Source organism: Aspergillus pseudodeflectus (assembly GCF_044049435.1).
Source record: "Aspergillus pseudodeflectus strain CBS 756.74 chromosome Unknown BJX68scaffold_46, whole genome shotgun sequence".
NCBI classification, from domain to species: Eukaryota; Fungi; Ascomycota; class Eurotiomycetes; order Eurotiales; family Aspergillaceae; genus Aspergillus; species Aspergillus pseudodeflectus.
The window spans coordinates 161187-183227 of NW_027263822.1; the positions used below are offsets into that span (position 1 = coordinate 161187).

The 22041-nt window shown below is 52.6% G+C and overlaps 6 protein-coding genes across 6 annotated transcripts; 3 read left to right on the forward strand and 3 right to left on the reverse strand.

Moving 5' to 3' along the window:
- Positions 1–999: 999 nt before the first annotated feature.
- On the reverse strand, positions 1000–2151 carry BJX68DRAFT_270164 (pectate lyase family protein; the record flags this gene model as incomplete). The annotated part of the gene is made up of 4 exons (XM_071046551.1): positions 1000–1074; positions 1124–1617; positions 1672–1749; positions 1803–2151. 4 exons carry the CDS (start codon positions 2149–2151, stop codon positions 1000–1002), a joined length of 996 nt encoding a protein of 331 aa, XP_070895610.1.
- Positions 2152–3520: 1369 nt separating this feature from the next.
- BJX68DRAFT_270165 (uncharacterized protein) lies at positions 3521–5119 on the reverse strand (the record flags this gene model as incomplete). The annotated part of the gene is made up of 6 exons (XM_071046552.1): positions 3521–3950; positions 4050–4145; positions 4228–4604; positions 4691–4745; positions 4801–4854; positions 4908–5119. 6 exons carry the CDS (start codon positions 5117–5119, stop codon positions 3521–3523), a joined length of 1224 nt encoding a protein of 407 aa, XP_070895611.1.
- Positions 5120–7106: 1987 nt separating this feature from the next.
- Positions 7107–8935, reverse strand: BJX68DRAFT_278047 (FAD-binding oxidoreductase; the record flags this gene model as incomplete). Its single annotated transcript, XM_071048454.1, has 5 exons — positions 7107–7394; positions 7447–7670; positions 7732–8221; positions 8298–8733; positions 8843–8935. The coding sequence occupies 5 exons, from the start codon at positions 8933–8935 to the stop codon at positions 7120–7122; spliced, it is 1518 nt and encodes a 505-aa protein (XP_070895612.1). The 3' UTR covers positions 7107–7119.
- Positions 8936–15617: 6682 nt separating this feature from the next.
- BJX68DRAFT_270167 (uncharacterized protein) lies at positions 15618–16249 on the forward strand (the record flags this gene model as incomplete). The annotated part of the gene is made up of 2 exons (XM_071046553.1): positions 15618–15836; positions 15914–16249. The coding sequence occupies 2 exons, from the start codon at positions 15618–15620 to the stop codon at positions 16247–16249; spliced, it is 555 nt and encodes a 184-aa protein (XP_070895613.1).
- A 1782-nt stretch (positions 16250–18031) lies between these two features.
- On the forward strand, positions 18032–19826 carry BJX68DRAFT_257462 (general substrate transporter; the record flags this gene model as incomplete). Its single annotated transcript, XM_071043348.1, has 4 exons — positions 18032–18414; positions 18498–18979; positions 19058–19443; positions 19530–19826. The coding sequence occupies 4 exons, from the start codon at positions 18032–18034 to the stop codon at positions 19824–19826; spliced, it is 1548 nt and encodes a 515-aa protein (XP_070895614.1).
- Positions 19827–20353: 527 nt separating this feature from the next.
- BJX68DRAFT_243978 (zinc-binding alcohol dehydrogenase family protein) lies at positions 20354–22003 on the forward strand. Its single transcript, XM_071041231.1, has 3 exons — positions 20354–20685; positions 20802–21458; positions 21550–22003. The coding sequence occupies exons 1-3, from the start codon at positions 20388–20390 to the stop codon at positions 21831–21833; spliced, it is 1239 nt and encodes a 412-aa protein (XP_070895615.1). The 5' UTR covers positions 20354–20387; the 3' UTR covers positions 21834–22003.
- Positions 22004–22041: the final 38 nt, after the last annotated feature.

A 22041-nucleotide genomic window follows, 5' to 3' on the forward strand; every position in this document is an offset into this window, starting at 1 on the left:
ATTCTGTATCCTTTCCACAGTTCCCAGCATTGACACAGTCTAAGCCGCAGGTGCCAGTGGCAGACACTTCCCGCTTGGCTGACTGTTGCTGAGAGATTCCATACGCGAATAGGTTGCTAGGGCCATTGCTCGCTTGTTCGGGTGTAGGTGTGGTCACACAGGGTACACAGGACAGTTGAGAAGTCTCCGCTTCCTTCGTATCAGATATAGCATCCGAAAAAATGTTAGACGAAAAGAGCTTGATGTGAGTGAGCAGGGACGAGTCGCTCACTCCATACAAATCCTTGAATACCCACAACTTGGCCTTCTGAGATCGATGATTGGACAGTCGTGCGAGCTCCCTGGATCACGGAATAACACCCCTCCGCCCCGTCGGCAGAGCGAAGCTTCGCTGATCACTTCGAAGGGACTGGGAACGGATGTACGGAGTATATATGATGGACCCCGCTCAACACAGCTCTTCAAGTGAGAAAAGAGAAATAATATTACCTTACATCGATATGAGAAGTTTGTCGACCAGTACTTAACTTCGGGGATGATCTGCTCACCTTTAAAGGTGAGCGACTCAACCTCCAGGGTGAGCATGACGATACTTTAAGGACCCAAGTCTCTCCTGACTGAGGGATCAGAGATAAGTACCTTCTACTGCCTATTTCATCCTCATGGCAAATATAGCAACCCTAAGAAGAATCCGTCGCCACATATCGAAAATGACCTTGTGCACTTTCTAATCTAGTACCCACCGACCTCTACGCTCCACTCAAGGAAGTCTATGAAATCTTCACTTGTGTTTCCGCTAATTACCACTCACAAATGTTTTGACTTCTGCAAAGAACTCTTCGATCGGATTTAGATTAGGGGAGTACGGTGGTAGGTACAATAATTCGACAGTGGCATTTGAGCATAGCTCAGCTATTTGTTCGTATACTAGATACGAGCACGTCGAACTCATATAAGAACTCTACCATCTCATCCAGTTACAAGTTTGGCTTCACCACCCTAGTAAAGAGGACTGCATTGAGATTTAAAATCTCCTGAAACTGACAAATAGTACCAGAACCCGCCGGAACCGATCTGCTAGTGTTTTCATCTTCTTGCAGCTGCGTTTACACTAGGTACATACATCAGCCTGTGGCCCAGCATTCATGAGCACGATACCGGGTACGTCGGCGGTGGGGTCAAGAGTGTATGAATAGAAGTCGGCCGGGTTGAAGGAGACTCCGATGTCCTCAGAAATAGTACCACTGGACCCATCATAGCTGTTGCCTATGGCTGTAAGCGTCGCCTCTGGATCAGCCTGCAGTGGGTTCCTGCAATCCTCAAAGTACACATTTTCAACACGCCCGTTAGTTGCACCGCGGATTAAATGGCCGTAACTGCTACAGCCCCGTAGGTAGTTGTTGTAGAGGTGCGCGTAGAGCATGTTGTCAGCGCTAGGGTTGCGTTGGTTGGTCCCATCAAAGTATACGTGGTGGATAGTGCCTTTGGTGACGAGGTTTTCCGTCCAGCCGATGCCAAACGCCTTGTTAACTCCCTTAATCCACGTGTTGGAAACTGTCCAATAGTCCGAGTCCATGCGCAGGTCAATGCCTCCGTCACCGATAGTCTCGAAGATACCTAGTGTGCTGTTAGCGAGCTACAATGATCAAGTATAGCAAGAGCGGAACCGACAGTGGTCGATCCAGATGTTTGTAGAGGTATCAGCCTGGACTCCATCCCAGTCGGATTCCTCGCCACCGTCCGTGTTGCCTAGAGAATGGTTAGCTGTTCTGCTTATTGGCATATGCTGTACTCGTAGTTACCAATCCGCAGGTTGCGAATAATGACATTGTGCCTGTTGATAATTCGGAAACCTCCCCCCGAGATCTCAGCATCTGCGCCAATGCCAATGATAGTCTTGTGGTTGGCCACATCAATCTCTGTGCCCTTGGGGGAGATGTTAATCCTGCCAGACACCTTGATCACATATTTCCCACATGCTTTAGCGTATCTTTCGAGGTCTGCTTGACTGGTGACCGTCACAACAGTACCTCCGTTGCCGCCAGTGGTGCCGCCATTGAGGGCGGCGAAACCGTCGGCATTATCCTCGCATCCAGCCCACACGAGCGCCGTAAAGTGAAGGAGAAGGGTAATGGAGATAAAAAACTTCATAGCTAGTTTCTCTGGAGGGCAGCAAAAGATTGATTGGTATGCTAGCCTTCTAATCCGCAGATAATCAATGCTCTCTTAAATAGAATTAACGTGGACAGCGACTATGCATGAAATGCCTTAATGGTTGTCCGGGCGTGCCAATTCTCTCCGTTACACATTCAACTCTTTTACATGTAACATTGGTATCTTTTCACGAATAGCCAGGCCCTCGCCTTGCAGGTGCAGGATACAGTGTGCTTAGACTAAGCTGTGGGCTGCAGATTGTGGGGCCATTTGCAGGCCCCGGGGTTGAAATTTAGAGGAAATTTATCTATGCAATACAACAGACTGCAATAGCTTTCCTTTGAAACTATTGCGCCCCTGAATAACGTATAATAAAGAGAAGGACAGTTCGTTCCTAAAAATCTGTTCTTGACCTGATTGTCCACTTCAAGCAAGTGCTCGTCGGCCCGCGGAAAGGATGGCCTGCCTCATTTCGGCCTGTGCCTGTTTTTGCCGCTTTGATTGGGTCCTGGAGGATTTACGACGTATGAAGTAGAGGGTTTCCCGCCACATGCTCCGGATCCATATTGGGTTCGACTAATCTGAGACTCGGCCCGATTGTTTCATATATCTACACTAGTCAAGAATCTAGGGGAGCTCTAAATTTGGTTATAGGGAAGTACTAAAACCAATATCTTAGCTAGCACATGGAGTGGAATAACATGTAGCCAAAGCAGCCACCTAAATCTCCTTAATCAACGCCTAAACTCCTAGAAAAATAAGCAACCAATAAGACTTCTAGCCTACACTACAATAACCTGCATACATTTTTAGAAGCACTATGACGTTTATGTCGTGAAGTTGTAGAGTACGATGGCGCAAAGAAGATATATTCCGGAGGCCGCCTGGCGAGACCAAAGACACGCATGGGTAACATTGTTAAGCTGATAAAAACTCGTGGATTCCATCACAATCGTTAATATATATCTCGAGAAGACCTACTCATGATACGCAACCCGGCCATGCATTACATATGGAGATTGTGATATGGGCGAAAAACCGCGAACCCAGGTAGCAACAACCACTGGCACTATCAACCACTCACCGGGTTGGATTGCCCATTGTTGAAGATGAGTCGAAGCACGACATGGGCCTGGAAGGTCGAGGCCAGCACGCTAGGGCTGAAAGCACTCAGATTAAATTCCGGTCATATTATGCTTTGGCACATGATTGAATTAGTTGTTGTGGATATATATCGTGGAAATTTTGTACAAAAGAAAAAGAACCGCTCGGCAAAGACCAAGAATGAAATGTAAACGATAGTATCCGCATCCCACAATCCCTCTTCCCCCATAGCCAGGGAACCCGGAAAGAATCATGGATGACATCAAGATCTTCTCTCATCGCCAACAGCCCCCCGAAACCCTTCGCCGAAATCCTCCCTTTCCCTCCCACCCACTCCACTCGAAGACGCAGTACGCACGCTCTCCTCCGTCACATCCCACTGCACCTCCTTGACAATCCTTACTCCAGACCCGAGCCCCGACGTCGCCATGCTCTCCCCGTTCTCCGCGAGCTCAACCTCATCCGTCGCGAGGACGGACAGACCGGGCTGTTTGCGGCGCCAGGAGCGGTTCGTCCGCGTCCCGTTTGCGGTGCCCGTTCCGTTCGTTGTGGAGCCCGCGGCGTGGTAGTTTTTGAAGTAGCGGGCGCCCGCCGAGGAGCCTTCGCCGATGAGTTTCGGGGCGTACCGCCGGAGGAAGTGCCGGAGGAAGGGGAGGCAGGCGCAGATAATTATAAAGTTTGCTTCGACGTTGCTATATTTTGATTCAGGTGTTAGTTAGTGGGCGGTGGTTAGGTGGGGATGGATGGAGGGGTGGGAGGGCTTTGAGGGGTGCTTGGGGAGGTAGCCGTACATCCACAGGTCTGTCCATGCGATCTGGTAGGTCTTGTCATAGGCCTGGAGGAAGGGGAAGAGGGTAACGAGGCGGATGACGCTGGTGATAACGGTCCTATACAGCTCATTCGTCAGCACACACACACACACACACAAAACCAGCACTCATCTCGAATCTCCGGGAAAGGCCAACTCACGCGCAACCAATAACAAACATGAAAAACAAGCCGATCTTCTGAATAAGCGGCATATGCAGAGAGACCACAACCGGAATCGGCACCACAATCAGAGCAACGTCCGTAACCGTATTCGTGACCGCCGTCGCCGCATACAGTCCATTCTGATCAATGCATGTGCCCTCGAGCGCCCCGTTCCAGGCCTTCGCGATGGGTCGGCACGCGAAAATCAGCGCGAATGTAATTGCGATCGAGTATCCGACGACGATGGCGGCGATGCCGTACAGTGCGAATCGGTAGAGGCGTTGTTGGCCGACGATGCGGTAGTAGAGGATGATCAGTGAGGCTTTTGCGAGGGCGAGGGCGGGGACGTAGACGACGCCGGCGGCGAAGATGCCCTATTTCTTTTGTTAGAGGATGCGGGTGAGCTGGTGAGAGGGGCGGAGAGCGGGTGGAGGGGAGTGCCTTTTGGAAGTTGAGGAACATTTGCGGTGTGATATTCCACATGTGCAGGCCGATTCCACCGTGGGCGTAGCCATCTGTTCTGTTAGCTCACTGCTCATCTCAGATTGAATACTCGGGTGAAACGCATACATAAGCACAGCACCTGCGTAACGATAGCAAATACCCACGCTCCAATTATTGAAACTGAACCCGTTAGCCAACGCCCTCCAACATCATCCTACTAAACCCATGAATACGCAGATGAGGAAGACACACCATCATCCCACCCAAACTTGTGCAACAGAACCGCCTTTGTATACACCCGGATCATCAACGAGAGCGTACAGAAAACCAATCCGGCTATCACAATCGCTCGACTCTCGATATATAGATATGGATGTGAGAAATCCGGATCGTACACCTCGCCCTCTGGAATAGGGACTGCGCCCGGGTAGTCTGTGTCTGCCATGGTGCAGGCTCAGAGCGGGCCAGCGGTCAGTAAGGTATAGGCGAGTCGCGAGTAAATTCGGACAGTGAATGACTCGATGCTAGAGGTGAGATGGCGCTGAGCTGTCAAGCACTGTCGCTGTCACAGACTGTCAACCAAAAAAAGGCGCAGGGAAGGCGGATCCGGAGAAGGGTCCCGCGTAAATAAAGCCTGGAGATGGATCTGGATCATGGCAGGATGTGCCACTGCCAAGGAAAGAGGAAGTCTCCAAAGGCTAAACTCAGGAGAGAGAATCCTCACTCTCAGTCAATAGTACAGGAAGAGGGTGCGGAGAGAACGCCACGAGCAAGTAGTGATACAATATTGCAACCACAGACTCAAGAGAGAGGTGGATCGCTGAGTCTGTATCCTAAAAGAGAAAATCTGCAGGAGCAACATGCACAGCACTGCAGGCCAGACGATTCTCCGGAGGATTCCGTGATATACCCTACAGGCGACCGAGTCATTAGCGAGTGATCAGCACGCTGCTGTGCTGTGCCGCTGCTGACGGTGCCTGAATCAGCGTGAATAGTGACAATAGTGTCCGGGGGACAGGGCCCAAGGAGGACTGTGCGTCCGCTAGATTCATCTCGAGTCGCCACGAGACGAGATGAGAAGGAGAAGAATCCAAATTCTCCGAAGGTCTGGAGGGCAGCAAGAGCACGCCTCACTCCAATAACGCATTCTGCATTGCATAAAAGTTGACTCCAACCGGTAAGAGGTGGATTTTCGGACCCAACGAGCTGGAAACAAAGTTTGCCGAAGCGCACTAGATCGCAGGCCAGGATTGACATCCCTGTAACTCCAGTTTCACATCCGCTTGCATTGCACAGTGCAAATCGCAAAGGAAGAGCTCGATTATTAGCAATCAATTGTCTCGTTGGACATTTCGTTTGTGCAAACTTGCCATCGACCGTCGGCAATTCAATTAAAATCTGCGCGATGCAGATAACCCATCGCTAGGTGTCTCTAGCGCGTAAGCCACAGACATCAGTGGCCTCGGTGGCCACAGGCAGCGGAGAAACATGGAGACGGGGAGGGCGGCGGTGGGTTCCCGGCAAGCGAACTGGTCGAGGCACAGCAAAGGCACAACGAGAAAACGAGGGACCAGTTCCACGATCCAGACCCGTTCATCGCGGTCGGACCTCCTCGCGACGCTACGATCGGCGCTTGCATCTCCAGATTCGGGAGGCTGGTGGCCCACAGTGTGTTCTGGTGGCAGCGGGCAGCGGCCGGCGTTCCGTACCTTCGCTAGGCTACCAGCGAGTCTGACTCGAGTCGAGGGGCGAGGAAACGAGAGTGGGAAGGGAGGGAGAGGCGAGTCAGGGTGGGCATGTCAGTTGCAATGATCTATTGAAGAAACCGCGAGGAAGGATTGAATAAAGTTTGCAGGGAATCGAATCCCTGAATCGTGCAAGATCCTGCATGGCCATCTGAACCAGAAACACAATCTGCACAACAGGGATTTGGAGCAGGGATGATTCGATTCCTGGAATCGCTTTTCGGAAGCTTGTCCCGCCTTTTGTGTTTGTCGCACTGTGAGAGGATTGCCAAGTACCGCTAGGAACGCCCATGTGGGCCGCTACTTCCTGCGCACTGGTTTCCCCGATGCGTAGCGGCGTTTAGTCGCACCTTTAGCACCGCGGGCTTGTGGAGAGAGGAATTTGAAATTGCGAGGTGCATAATGTCTCGGACTTGCTCCTGCCGAGCTATAATGCCAAGAAGATTATGAAGCTCGAGCTGCTTGGGTGCCCCAATTGAGGAAATGAAGGGGAGATCCGAGCTGAGATGCGGACACAATGGAGAATCGATTACAATGTCTATACTTAACTCTATGAAAGGCAAAATGCTATTGTCCAGCTCGTACAATAGTGCTACAGGCGAAAGTATTAAAGAACCCCTGATCTCCTCCTCCATGCTGATTCCCAGCTCCTCTCCACCTCTCCACCTCCCCTCTCCCTCCCACCCTCAATCGATCTCATCTACGCCTTGGACACCTTGAACCCACCCGGAACCTGTCGTTGGAAGACGCCCTCGGGATCATACCGCTCCGCAACCTCGCGGATAAACTGCACATTCTCCTCACCGTACCCGCGCAGCGGGTTCTGCGTCTTGTCCGCATAGTTGAGGTAGATGTACTCGTTGTACATGTCGATGGACTTGGCATACTCGTCAAGCTCAGCCAAGGCTTCCTCGCACAGGCGGTGGAAGAGCGCGTCGTCGGCGGCCGAGTCCCAGGAGTAGTCGTACAGCACTTCTGTAGGATTTGTTAGTACGCGCGGAGTGAAGGAGATGGAGTGTTGACGCACGAATCATATTCTCATCAAAGCGATCGAGACCAAGCACATTTCCAATGCCGTTATCGGCGTTGCGCTGCCAGAGGACCTTGGGCCAGGGCTGGACGATGACCATGATGGACCAGTCCTCGCCGGTCGCGAGCGGGCGGGCCTCTTCGATCTTGCTGTTGAGGATCTCGATCATCTTGTAGAGGACGTCTTCGCTGTTGTAGTAGCTGCTTGTGAGGAAGACGTCGCTATTCACAGTTAGCATTCAGTGCACGGTTATGCGGTTATGTGATTGGGATTGCGACGCACCGGTATCCCTCCGCCTGCTGCAGCTCACTCGTCAAGTTGAAAACGGTCGCATAACGAGTCGAATCCGAGATATTCGGAATCGCATAGAAATCATCAAACGCCGCCGGGAACGCCTCGGGCTTGGTATAATCCAGCGGGGTCGTGATGGTCGTCTGCTCGGTCACCGATCTATACTGCCAGAGGCCGATCCAGCTCGCATAGGGGTCATTCTCGATATTATCGACGAACTTGACCAACGCCGGGATCTGCTGGTCGGTCGTCGAGTTCTCAAACACAACGAGGCCGCCCCACATGTCCGGGCTATCGATCGTCTTCACGTCGTACTTGGTGACAATCCCAAAGTTGCTCGAGCCGCCCTTGAGCGCCTTGAACAGGTCGACGTTTTCGTCCGCGTTGGCGTTGACGATGCGCCCGCTGGCCAGCACGACTTCGTAGTTGACGACGTTGTCGCAGGCCAGGCCGACGCGCGCGCCGTGGAAGGAGTTGCCGCCTGAACGGGGTTGAGCATTAGCATCCCGCTGCGGATTCTAATCTAGAGATGCATGGATGCGGCGATAGCGACATACCTCCAAGCAAGAACCCACCAACGCCAACAGGCCCAGTGCGCCCACCGGGAACGGCCACACCATGGCCCTCCAGATACTCATAAACCGCCTGCCATCTCGACCCAGGCAAGATAGACGCGACCTTGGCATCCTCCTGGTATACAGTACTATTCATCATGGACAAATCAATCGTCACACCGGGCTCGATGTTGTTCGCGCCCGCCCAGGTCATATGGCCGCCCGAGCGCACGGCGAACTGGCAAGGGGCCTGCTCGCCGCCGGCGCTTGTGAGGGTCTGCACGACGGAGGAGACATCCTCGGCACAGGTTGGTTGGACAATGCAGGTTGGTTCCAGCTGGACGTTGACGGCCCAGTAGGAGGTTACGCTGTCGTGGTAGGCGGCGTCGCCGGGGTAGACAACTTTGTTGCCGATGGGGCTGGAGGAGAGGGCGCGGCACTGTATGTAGAACAAGAGAGGGGCGGTTAGCTTTGGCGGCGCAGCATTTGTGGCTTTGTATTTGGGTTTGGCTAGTAGGGAATTGTGCTAATTGGTATGGGTGACATACGCAGCGGTTAGAAGACTCGCGGGTGACAAGGGCAGAGCCAAGCTCAGGCGCGAGGCCGAGGAGCGCAGCGGCCACGGGGGAAGTGAGCTTCATCTTGGTGAATCTCGAAAAGTGGACTTGGGGAATGATAGAGTGACCAGAGGCGACATTTTCAAAGCGCAGCTCTCCGGGGTTTTATAAGCGCACTACGATGGCGGGCAAACCCCTCGCGACTCGACTCGCGCGGAGCTTCGGCAAGTAGGCTAATGACTCGACGATGCGAATCGCGACAATGCGACAATGGCATTATGGGGTATATACCATGCCAGAAGGAGCAGGTCCCAAGCGGGTGCCGCATCTAGTCCGATAATCGCATTGTCCCTCGCGGCGCAATGCGCGGGATAAAGTTGTGGGCGGGTTACAGCTTACAGCGTGCAGAGCAGAAAGAGGGGAGCTACGAACAATGAATTGGAATCCAACGCTTCAAGTGGGCACCGGATTGGCTCTTCTTAATTCTCGTTCAGCGCGGTGGAGTTTGTCGGACCCCATCCATCGCTAGTGTCGCGATGGGGAACGGAAGGGCAGGATTTGGGCCTAACAGCGTTAGTCTGCGTCTAACCTCGTCGAATTCCTCTCGAACATGGACAGTAACGGCGGCCATCTCCGTCCAAGGGGAGAAGTTCCGGTTGCAAATCCATGGAAAGGATGATTTTCAACTTGGCTACACATTAAAGTTGACAAATTATCGATATATGGCTGATATTGGCAATGCTGAGGTTCTTCACGGCAGAATGTCGGTGGCACCAAAACGTGGCTGGCCATGTGGGCGCTCTGGCGCAGCCTGCAGGATGGAACCTCCAATGCCCAGTCCAGCCGAGGGGACCAGCGGTCAACAAAACCTGGCCTCGATCCCCAAGACTGCGATTTGAGATAACATCCGGCTCACCCGGAAGTGTGGGGATATTGACATCTCGCCTCGTTCTCATCCTGATCGCTGTTCAGTGAGTGCTTTGCCTCCGACGGGAAATCGGACAACAAGAGGTTATTGCCAACTATCGAGATAGAATAAGCAGTTATTGAAGAATGATTTTCACCCACGTGGCTCGCAAAAACGTGTTATTGATCTTTGCAGGGATCCCTTGTCTTTTGATTTGTTAGTGCCCTTCCAGAACTCTCTTGACTCGGTCACTATTGGAGGTAGTTTGGCTTGGTAGTTGGAGTCGGGAGCAAAGTTTAACCGCTTATGCAGGCCGTAGCTGCTTCCAAGACTGTTCAGCGATGTGATAGGATGGATCTTGATTCTCGTGCTTTAAAGATCTAGGTTATGCTGTAACCTAACTGTACAACATTGCGGATGCCGCTTGCATGCCCCGAACTGCACTTTCCTCCTTCCCTCCTCGTTGACCAACTCAGAAGAAGCGGCCAGTTGCTTGCAATCTTCGTCTGTGAGATTCCAAATTGCAACGGCAGAGATCGAATGGGCGAGAGGGGAGAGCTAGCTCCATGTGGCCCCCCTATGATCAGCGACACCGACAATGAATAGTTACTCGAACCCGGGCAGGTTTCAATACCGCCCCGCGCATTTGGGTTGGTTCAATCAGACACTCGGGCTACTCTAAACGTGCTCATTCGAATTGTCGCATCTCGTTGCTACTTGCCTCCTAGCCATATCCGCCGTTATGCTGATCGTTATGGATCATAGCGCCGTCGCAGCATAACAACACCACAGCACGTGAAAGGCGCAGTAGTATCCCTTTATTCATGTAGGTATTTCGTTCGAGTCAAATGCCAGGATCATACGCTTGGTTGCTGGAGTCACTATTCCTTGGTGGCTGTTGAATATGCCTTGTACATTGCCGTGCTTTGGAATATATATCTTGAGGTCCTTCATGTTTTCGATTCCCCAAGCCGGGAAACAACGAGTAGATAGGCACAGTAGCATGTTTCCTACCATGTACCTTCCAGGGATAGTACTCACAACTTGCACTGTCTTTCAATTTCTACTCCGAGACATGATACATTCCCTTGGGATTCAACGTACTATGTACCTTGGCGGCTGTATCCCGTTCGGAGACTGTGTCGAGGGTAGCCTGGTACTGCGATGTCTGGGTTACAATCACCAAGCTCCAACGTATATCGCAGAACAACCCTCGAGTTGACATCTAATGCTAATCTTGGAGACATTTTTCTTGCCTAATAGATACATTTCGAGCAACGAGACCTCCACCTGATGGAAATCAGCCCTTCAGCTCTTCCGCGGTACCATCTAAAACTTTAAAATCTCCACCCTCTCCAAAACCAGTATACCGAGCGAATTCCAAACCCAAACATCCTGCAGAGGTTCGCTATCCATAACCCATCAAATGTATACACCCATCTCGCCTTAGACCCCGCCTCAGCGCAAGCATCCGCACAGCCCTGAAATCGCACCCTTCCCACGTCATGTACAGGAGCATATCCGCCCCACGCGAGCAACCCATTCACCAGGTCAGCTGTATCGGGGCAAAAGAGTAGGCCAAGTGCCTTGAAGAGGGATTTCGTTGCGCACGTGAGGATGCGGATTCGGATGGGGTAGAGTCCCTCCCAGTCTGATGTGCTTCCGGATACTAACTTTTCGGGCCGGTGATGCGCCTGTTCGCTTGTTCTTCTTATTGATATCGCTGCGTTGGCCTTCGTGTCTGGCTGCCTGGTTAGCGGGAGGGAATGTAGAAAGCCAGAATCTACCCGAGAAGCTTCGATTGTCTATGCGGCGAGATCGCCTGCCCGGTAAGTGCAGGGTGGACACCTGTCCCGCGGCAAGGGAGTGCAATCAGTCGTGCGCGTTCTTGTTGTGTGTGCATGGCGTGGCTCGGGACGGGGACGAGGCGTTTGAGGGCGGGAAAGGCGGTATTGGACTGGTGGGTGCCAGTATTCTGCTGGCCATGCTGTGCATGATACATGATATGTTTGAGCACCGGCTATATTCGGGGCGGAACGTTTCGAGGGCGGGCTCCGTTATCTACATATAACATTGTAGCAGGAGATAGGACGCATATGTAAGTGATATAGGAATCTGGCCTTCGCTCCAAGATATAATATTGGGCCACTTTGATACCTCTCACTCGAGGGGTCGTGAGAATTATGATTGGCAATAGTCTTTCAATCTTACAAAAGCCTGTGCACTGATGCAAGGGATCAGGAGGGGAGTGCATGTACCGGTTTTGTTGGGGACGGATCGTGGATCGCGGAGAATGGCTTTCTAGCCAACCAAGGGTACTTTGAATGCAGTGTTTGGAAATCAGACCGTGCAACGAGCATGAAAATGCGGGAGGGCGGCTCTTCTTCTAGGGGCATTGACAGGGGAACTCGATGAATGGATCATTACGACAGGGAGTGTAATAGAAGGCATTGGCACAAACCTACCCCACGGTCGTGGAATCAACCACTATCTAGCATTATTTCAGACTCCCGCGTGGCGATTGTTGGCTGGCTACTTCGGTATTGGGTCAGACAGCCATGGGCATCCTTATAGGAAAGGGTGACTTGCGTTTTCTGTCCATCGGCTACGTTCTAGCCTCTCCTGTGTAGCAGAAAGGTAAGGGATACGAAGTGGTTATGATTGTAGGAGAACTTGAACTTGGGCTCTGTCCTTGGACTGAGAATTTCGGGTGTCAGGTCAACGGTATATCAGATGGGGCAGAATAGGTCCTCGAACATTGGGTGAAGATCCTACAGAGAGCAAATAGTCCATGGACCCAGACCGGTGAATATATGTCAAGGAGAATTGACCTGGAAACATTTTGATTCTAACGACAGAAACGCTCTACCACTAGTAAGAGGACGTGTAGTAATACATAGCACAGAAAAACCTATATCTACCAAACCCGCCACAAACAAAGGGAAAACCCATGTCGTCAATCTGTCTAGTAACCCACTACAAACAACTATTGAACGTGACAGTATACCGAACCTACGCAACCACACTACCAATTCCTCAACAGAGCATAAGCCACCACCAGAGGGACATCCAACGACGCCTGAGACACGAGAAACAACAACACCATACTCGGATGGACGCCAAGGTAAACCCGCTTATACATGTACCAAGCGCCAAGATGTGCTACCGCGAGGATGACCTTTCCGCGAACCGATATGGAGATGAATATCTTGCGTTGCGTCCAGGGACCCGCAGCGGAATCGTAACGGATGAACTGAAGGTACCCGAGCCAGGAGAAAAAGTCTAAGACGATCCAGATGAGGCCGGGGCGGGGAGTGAACGGGGCGGGCGCAGTTGCTGGCTTGAGAGAGAGGAATCGGTTAGTTCCAGTGGGCTAAGTTGATATGAGATGGCGACTAATGGGTATTGATTTACCTGATTGGGGTTTAGATGGCCATCTACAGCCCAGAGCGCGGAGTAGAGGGTTGCGGCCGAGAAGATGAAAAATGAGAGGCACTGGATGAGCGTGGCCGCTGCGGGAGATATGACTCGGTCGGTCGCAGATGGTTATTGAGCAGTAGCTGTGTGGGTAATGGATGAAGATGATGGTAAGAGGCAAGGGTCGGTCGCCATTCTGATGATTTTCGTTATGATAGCAATGAATATTCTTTGGATGAGCATGGAGAGCGCAGAGGAAACACGGGGGATGTGGTTTGGAGATGGTCTGGACGGCCATCAGGTCGTTCCTTCCCTGTTGACGCAATACCCGGGCCGTGCCTTCCCTACACGACCAATTATCCATGCTGGACGCGCCAATGTGGAAGGAGCGATTCGAGTGTGCAGAGTGCCATCTCAAAGTCGCCGTCCCGAAGCCCTGGGCGGGGGTGTTGCAAGCCGGTGAATGTCTACGCCATGCCAGAAAAAGTCAGAGATACGGGGTATCTGCTGCCCGGACCAGATTGTCACCCATACGGTATGGCGAACTTGATTATTCTGCTTGTGTGCCGAGCTCACCGCGAGTCTGAACCCGTTTTCGAATGCCCGCACGGCCCCATGTTCTGACCTGCATGTACCCTGACGAGGCTCTGCGGAAACTTGCGCCGTCCCACCTGTGTGACAGGCGGCGCGATCTTTCTATCTACGTGCAGCTGTCGTGTTACAATGCTTAGCTCCTCGAGGCAAGCAGCGTGGATGAATTGTCTGACAGCTCAGCTTGGAGCTGGGCCATGCGTGGCCCCATGGGCGTCTGGGGCGTCATCACGCGTGGAACTCTGCCGCTACAAGAGTAGCAAATGTCATTTCGAACCCACTCGCATCTACCTTTTCTGGTCAATGGAGATCTTTCATTGCATATTGGTCTGACCTTACTTGCAATGAGGGCTCGGTAGGATGTGGTATTGCTCACACGATCATCTACAACAATCAATCGGCCGTCGCCATCCATCGGTATCGACTCAGCGGGGGTGACAACACCTGGCTGTCGATGCCTTGCTGCCAGCTGGGAGATTGCTTCGCCACACAGCGCTTGGAAGGGACTTTGTCGCCCCGGATCTCCCCGCAGGCAGGAGGATTGACCCGTATAGCTTCACTATAGCTGGCACACTTCCTCTTTCCTATGCTTCCGCCTTCCGCGAGAAACCTGACTCTTTTCATGCCACCTATCTCTTCTGTACCCGCTGGCCCTTAGTCTGAACTCAGAATACCACCGAGATGAGCTTGTACTCGCACAAGCCAAACCAGTGAATCCCCGAACAGCCCAAGACATGCGCGATGCCAGGTCTATCTCTGTCTCCACACTGAACGAGCAGTGAACGCGGTGGCGATGCATTCGTCCTTGTTAGCCAGGGAGGTCTAGTAGAGTCTGCCTTACTTGCTGATGTCTGCCCCTCCCCTCATGTGACTGCATTGCTGAGTTATGGGTAATCATCGCACTCCCCGCTTGAAGAAAGAGGGAGGAGCTGCCAGTCCCTCTAGGCAGGCGGCGCTCTCAATTTCCCGCAAACCTGTTCACAGTCGTCCCCATCGGTGGCAGCCAGACTGCTTCCGCGAGATAGACGATCGACTTTGAGGTGCTTTTTCTTTCCCAGCTCATATGCTCATCACCTCATGACTATCCGAGTCTCCCGAGGTACACCCCCACTAGGGCAGCGCAATTGCGCCAGCATTGTCATTCTTTCATCACGCCATTCTGCAAACCCAATTCCTACCTGCAGTATTCCAGCTCGCACACCTTCAATGGCTTCCCCATTTGGAATTTCCGTTGCAGACTTTATCACTGTGTGTTGTTCCACCTTATGCGGTCCCCTGGGCTGCCATCGAGCTAACAGTGAGCAGCTCGGAAAGCTCATCCACAATGTCATCGGAGCCTTCAATGAGCGCCACGGAGCTGCAGAAGACTATCGGTCATTCCTGACCACTCTTAGATAAATGCATACATGCACCAACGCGATTAAAGACGTGGTGGAAAACCTTGCTCAAGGCGCCTCTTCTTCACATTCGCCGACGAGTCCCCAGATGCTGCGAGAGCGAGCTATTCTCAACGGAATCTCTCACGAGCTAAACTCCTGCAAAGGCCTGATTAACAACTTTCTCAATCTGTCGTACAAGTATACTGCCACGCTGCTTCCGCATGACATTGCAAAGGGGTTTTGGAGTCCCAGAGCGTCCCTCCATCCTCGGGACAGAAGAGGCAGACTCGCCGAGAGAGATTCGAGAGGCAGTGGAGGAAGATATCGTGGATTATCTTTAAGAAGAGGACGTCGAAAAGCAGGAAAGGGATCTGCACGGACATATTTTAGCCCTGCAGCTGTACGAGGGTTTTCTTCAGCAGTGGGTTGAGAGTCTTTGACGCAGTTTGAGCCCTAGCTAATTCTACATAGTATGACTCTCTGCAAAGTGGAGACAGACGTGAGCGAACTAACGCTCCTCATGCGCAAGACCGAGCTGCAGACCAAAGCGATCTACGAGATGCTTCAATCGATCTGCAGCTTTATTCTACAGTATATCGCAGACAGGCAGCACAAGCACCAGCCAATCATGTTCCAGACCGCAATGGACCGCTGTATTGGCATTCCACGCGAGTGCTGCATCACCATGGAAGTGAGTTTACTCCTAGATTCGAGTCCGTTGAAGTGATACAGGGGTTATGCACATGGTGACTGACTGACAGCCTGCAGCAACTCCAGCGCCACGTCGAAATCATCTTCGCAGGGACGCCGGGTCACAAGAAGATCATGCGATGGGAGTACTTTCTCGAAGATGTCTCTACAATGACCGATATTTCACCGGCCAATTGGGAATGGACCGTCACAGCCGGAGCCCACATCGCCATGACTGTCCTTTCCCGGCTTACCCTAGCTAAAAAGAGTGACCTTTCCTATACGTGTCCGAGGTGCGATACGAACAATGTTATTGGCATCCTACGCCAGGAGATGAGTGAATGGTGCGTTTCCCCCCCTCTGCTTTGGTTGCAGGCTGGTCTAAAGAACGTTTTGGTTCTTTCATCGCAATAGTGTCAACTGCAAACATATACGAGGTAGTCGATGCGACGCGCGACACCAAACACGGTACCCCAACCTGGTTCGAACAAAAGTACCCCTCTCGGCTCCCAGTGAACAACCAGCAAAACGCATTCTGCCGCCAATCGCTATCCCGGGGCTTACGGTCTTTTGCTGTCGGTGTGGTGATGGGCCAAGGCGGCGGGAGTTTCCGCTGAATGTCAGTTTGGGGTGTGATCATAATATGTGTCCGCAGTGTACCGAGGGGAAGTGAGAGGCCTAACCGATGAGGTGACTTGGGTGGGAGGATCGAGTGGGCGATGCTGTGGGGATTGAATGTGGTGGTTCCTTTCTCCTTTTCTAGTATACGAGTTCTGTACACAGATTGTCCGAAGTATATGTCATTTAATCTTGTCTTGTTATCCGCCTCGTAACCAGCAAGGACATGCAAGTGCCCGGGTTACTCAACTTGTGATTGCTGGTACGCTAGGAAAGATAATAGTAGGTCAACTTCAGAAGTATGTTGGTGGTTATAGTTGCCTCAATTGTAAGACAACGGTTCTCCCAATTGCTAGAGCCGCCGAAATCCCCAGGGACGACCTCACAATGACTGGCAATCAACGAACAATACGAAGCGTCCTCAACTCAGGAAAACAAGCCCTCGCTCTCACTGATTAGCCCGATATGACCGGAGAGGAAAAGAACAAGCCATGATGACTGCATGTAATTGAAGCTAAAATACATACCTGGTAGTTCCTTAGTAGATTTACTGTAGCAGGATACAAGCAGAACAATTCGACACGGGGATGAGTGCTATAGAGACCTGCGCAGGCAGGCAGAAGTGGTACATAAATACTGGTACATACATAACATACGATACAATAGTAGGTAACAAAGCCAGGGGACGAATTTCCCCCTTCCAGAGCTGCATAAGGTAGCCGTAAGCGACGATAGGGAATCCAATCTCTTGACTCTGGAACGCGCACAGATTGCCGAAATCAGGGCCTGTGGGGCCCAGAAGTACATGGTAGGGGCAGATACGGCCCATGTCGAGAAAGGGAAGATTCAGGGCTTTTGAAATATAATATCCGACTTGCTCCCTGTGAGGACAGGTTGATGTATGTATGTTATCTTTCTGCAGGGACTGTGCTTCGCCTCAGCTGTCCGTCGTCCACGTGATGGATGGCTCCAAAAAATGTATACACACTAGAGGGTAAGCCCGAGCAGAGGATGCCGCAAGGCTAGATTGTGTATGAAAGCACAGAGTCTGATACATACTCGTTCCAGGACCTCGGAGCCGCAAGCCACTGACGTTAAGCATTTCCTGACGCATTTGGGAATGTCTGGGTTACACTCCGAGATATCAAGCCCGATGACTCGGCCCTGTCACGGTCCCGGGTCCCTCGCCGGAACAACCCGCTGCCTGTGATGTCATATACCCCAAATCCGGCTCGCGTGGCTAAACCTTCCAACTTTCGTCGGGCTGTTGTGGAGATCATCTCAAGGCGGAAGCTCTACCCACGGGCAATCACGGAGAAACCCCGACGAGGCGTCTGGAGGCGCACACCGTGGCTGCCCTTCCCCCATGGGTGCCGTTGTGGAGTCTTCATCTGCCGAATAAATCCCGCATTTTATCCCCATACTTCGTGTTACCTCATGAGTCAGGATTCAGGTACTGCCAGTGCCAGGCGACGTCGTATTAAAACGCTGGGGGCCCCATTGTTACTCCTGGATCCAGTTTCCCCCGCCAGTCCATCCCATCCATTGCCCAACAGAAACCAAGAACCCAGCTACACCATGCGCACCTGGTTCGGTCGCGGCAAAAAGCTGCAGTTGGCCGTGACATCCTGCTGCCTGTGCGCCTTCGTCCTCTACGGCTACGACCAGGGCGTGTTTGGCGGAATCCTCGAGAACTCCGACTGGCTGACGCAATTCAACCACCCTGGCGACACACTCACGGGCTTCATCACGTCCAGCTACAACTTGGGATGTCTGGCGGGATGTTTTGGGAACTTTATTATCGGCGATAGACTTGGGCGCCGACGCACGATTTGGCTGGCTATGGCCTGGGTTATTGTGGGGGCTGCCCTCCAGGCGAGTGCGTTTTCCCGGGGGCATTTGATTGCCGGGAGGATTGTTACGGGCGTGGGGACGGGGTTGAAGACTTCGACTGTTCCTATGTATGTCCTGCTCACCCAGTAGTTCATCGAGTGATCTGGTGTCCTCAATGTCAGATGGAGACTAATGACTATGTCCATTACAGGTACCAATCCGAAATCTGCGAGGGGACAAAACGCGGCCGTCTCGTCTCGGCCGAGGTCATGTTCGTCGGCATCGGCATCGCATTCGCATACTGGTGGGACTTCGCGTTCAGTTTCGTCGGCGGCTCCTTCGCGTGGCGGTGGCCGCTGGCCTTCCAGATCGTGTTTGCACTATGGGTGATTCTCGTCGTCTTTGGCGTCCCCGAGTCACCGCGTTGGTTACTCAAGAATGGGCAGAAGGAGGAGGCGATTGAGGTCCTCTCGGCCATTTACGATAAACCCGTGGATCACCCGGATATCCTCGGCGAAGCCGAGTCCATTGAGTCGGCGCTTTCGGTCGCGGCAGAGGCCGAGGGGAGCACGTCGTGGGTGTCGACTTTCCGCAAGGATAAGCTGAGTACGCGCTATCGCATCTTCCTTGCTTGGTTTGTGCAGTTTATGAATCAGGCCGGTGGGATTAACCTGGTTGTTTACTACATTCTCAGTAAGGAACCTCTGGCCCAACACCCTCCTTCAATCTCCCAAAGGTTCGTCTTCTAAAGGATCCTCTAACCGCCTCCAGCTGTACTACAAACAAACGTCGGCCTCGAACATCGCCTCGCCCAAATCATCGCCGGCTGCATCCAACTAATGTTCCCACTGGGCTCCCTCATCCCCTCTCTCACTTTGGACAAAATGGGTCGCCGGAGCACAATGCTCTGGGGCTCCGCGGGTCTCAGTATCTCCATGATGCTTGTCTCCGCTCTTCTCTCGCAGAGCGATGATACGTCGCGCGGGAAAGCATTCGCTTCGGGGTCCGTCGCGTTCTTCTTCACGTACATGTTCATCTTCGGCGCGAGTATGAATTGCGTCCCCTGGGTGTACGTTCCCGAGATCCTGCCGCTGCATGCGCGCACCCGAGGGACGGCGATCGGGGTTAGTTCGAATTGGTTGTGGAATTTTGCTGTCGTGAGTACCTCCATCTCCACACGCCCCCTCCTTTCCTGGTCCCAACCCCTCCATTACTCTCAATACTAATTGACATTTGCGGGTAGGTAATGATAACGCCCATAATAATCGAACGCCTAAAGTGGAAAGCATACCTGATCTTCATGGCGACGAACCTGGCCTTCGTCCCCGTGATCTACTTCCTCTACCCGGAGACGTCGAATCTGAGTCTTGAGGAGGTGGATAATATTTTCTCGCGCGGCGGGAATCCGGTGGTCGTTGCGCGGAGTATACAGAAGGAGTTGGCTCTGGGAATTCGAGAGGGGGATGTTGAGAATTCGTCTGGGGAGGGGGAGGGGGTGATGAAGAAGGGGGATGCGGTCGTTGAGCATGTTGGACGTTGAGTATGGATAGGTATTTCCTCTTGGGGTCGGTTCCTGAGGTGCCATGCCCGGGGAGAAAAGATGGGGGTTAAAGGATATCTTCCGCTGGTCAATTGTATTGTAAGATTTGTTTCGACGGAGAAGTTATTCTCGATGTGGAATTATACCCCGAGCACATTAGAAATCAGCCACGGTTCGCACGTGCCGACGAACGAGGGCGCCCGAATACGAGCTGGACCCTGCGCGCAAAGCTCGAGCCCTATGGCTGTCGGAACATATCGCCATGTCGCGACGCTGCTTGGTGATGGATGATTAATTCAGCCGCCTCGTATTCCGTCTGGGGTATCGACATGAATCTGGAATCGCGCGCATTCAGCCGCAGAAAGTCGAGCTATCAGATGTAACGTCATCCTGCCCATATCCTAGAATAAGCATAAATAGCCACCGCGTGTCTGGCGATTCGACATCCTTTGATGCCCCAATCTCCACGATCGGCCGCTCTTCAACGACCTCGTCTTGAGGAAAGACACAACCAGACATTTCCCATCAAAAAAAAAAAAAAAAAAAAAAAAAAAAATAACCATGACACTTGTACCTGGTGAAATGCGCGCCCTAGTGCTAACTCCCTCAACCCGCACGGCCTCCGTTCTCACCATCCCAACCCCAACCCCGGGACCAGGCGAAGTCCTCATCCGCATCCACGCCGTCGCCATCAACCCGGTGGACCAGATCTACTTCGCGGAGCCAATCGCCGCACAGGAAAAACGCGTTCTTGGTGTGGATTTCGCCGGCGAGATTGTTGGATTACATGCCAATTTGCAGAATGTCGAGGATCGACGGGCGAAGCTGGGAGAGAGAATTGCGGGGTTTGTGCAGGGTGGTATGATTTCCCATCCCATCCCATCCCATCCCAATCGGCATCACCATCCCCGTTATCCGAATTATATTGTGGCGCGGGAAGGGAATGATGCAAAGGATGTTAATCGTGATCCGTAGCAAACTCCGTAAACGACCGCCCCGGCGCGTTTGCGCAGTACGTCGCAGCCCCCTATGACCTGCTCTGGTCCATTCCATCGACTCTATCCTACGAGGAGGCGTGCACGGTCAGCATGTGCGCGTTGACATCTGCGCAGGCTCTCTTTCCGAGATTTGGACTGCCGGGGCCGTTCTATGAACCGGAGAATGTATCTCTACCAGGCATAGGTAGTGAGAGCAGTGATAGTGATGCTGGGGCGATCAACGTATTAATAAACGGCTCCGCATCCTCCCTCGGCTTCTACGCCGCACAACTCGTCCACGTCGCCGCGTCGACTTCCGGACGGAAATTTCGACTCATCGGCACAGCGAGACCGTCAAAACACGCCTTCCTCTCCGCCCCGCCATACAACTACGACCTACTCATCGACTACCGCGACGAGACCTGGCCTGAAAAAGTCCGGGAAGCAACAGGTGACGTCGGCGTACACTATGCCCTCGACACAATCTCCGAACGGGACACCGTGGCTAAGGTCCATAGTACGTTGAATCCTAAGGGGAAGTATCATGTCTTCCGCGGACAGGATGGAGGGCAGTTTGAGACGAAGAATCTGGCGATTCAGCCACTGTATGGGACGGTTTGGGAGGGGTTGGGGCATACGGTTGATTATGGTGGTGGTTAGTACACCTTTTCGCTTCCGACCGACTAACCCCTGCGGACCTTTCTGGAAAGAGGAATGCAATGGAAGCTAATAATGATGATATACAGGCCTCGTCTTCCCCGCCCCGCCCTCCGCACGTGCCTTTGCCGTGAAGTTCTTCGCGTGGCTTGGTTCTGGCGTTGACGAGGGGGAGGTGGTGCTGCGACCAAACCCGGTCCGGAGGATGCCCGGTGGTTTGGAGAGGATCGTACCGGATGCGTTTTCGTTGCTTTCGGGGATGGTTTCGGAGAGGAGTGGTGCCGCAGCAAAAGGAGAAGGGCAAGAGGGGCGAGGCGTCGAGGAGCATATGAGGCCGATTAGTGGGGAGAAGCTTGTGTATTCGCTGGTGTAGATGCCGTTTGTGGAAGGTGAGAAGGGCTGACGCTGGCTGGGAGAGAAGTTTGCGACATGCCAAATCCATACCGGGTACAGCAAATGGCCTAATGCGATGACGCTGGGATGAGAGTACACATTCGACGCCTTACACTACGAGGCTCAAAGCCAAGAAACTCATCACTTAACCATGTTCGATTGCTTATAATCCTAAACTAGGCGGTCAC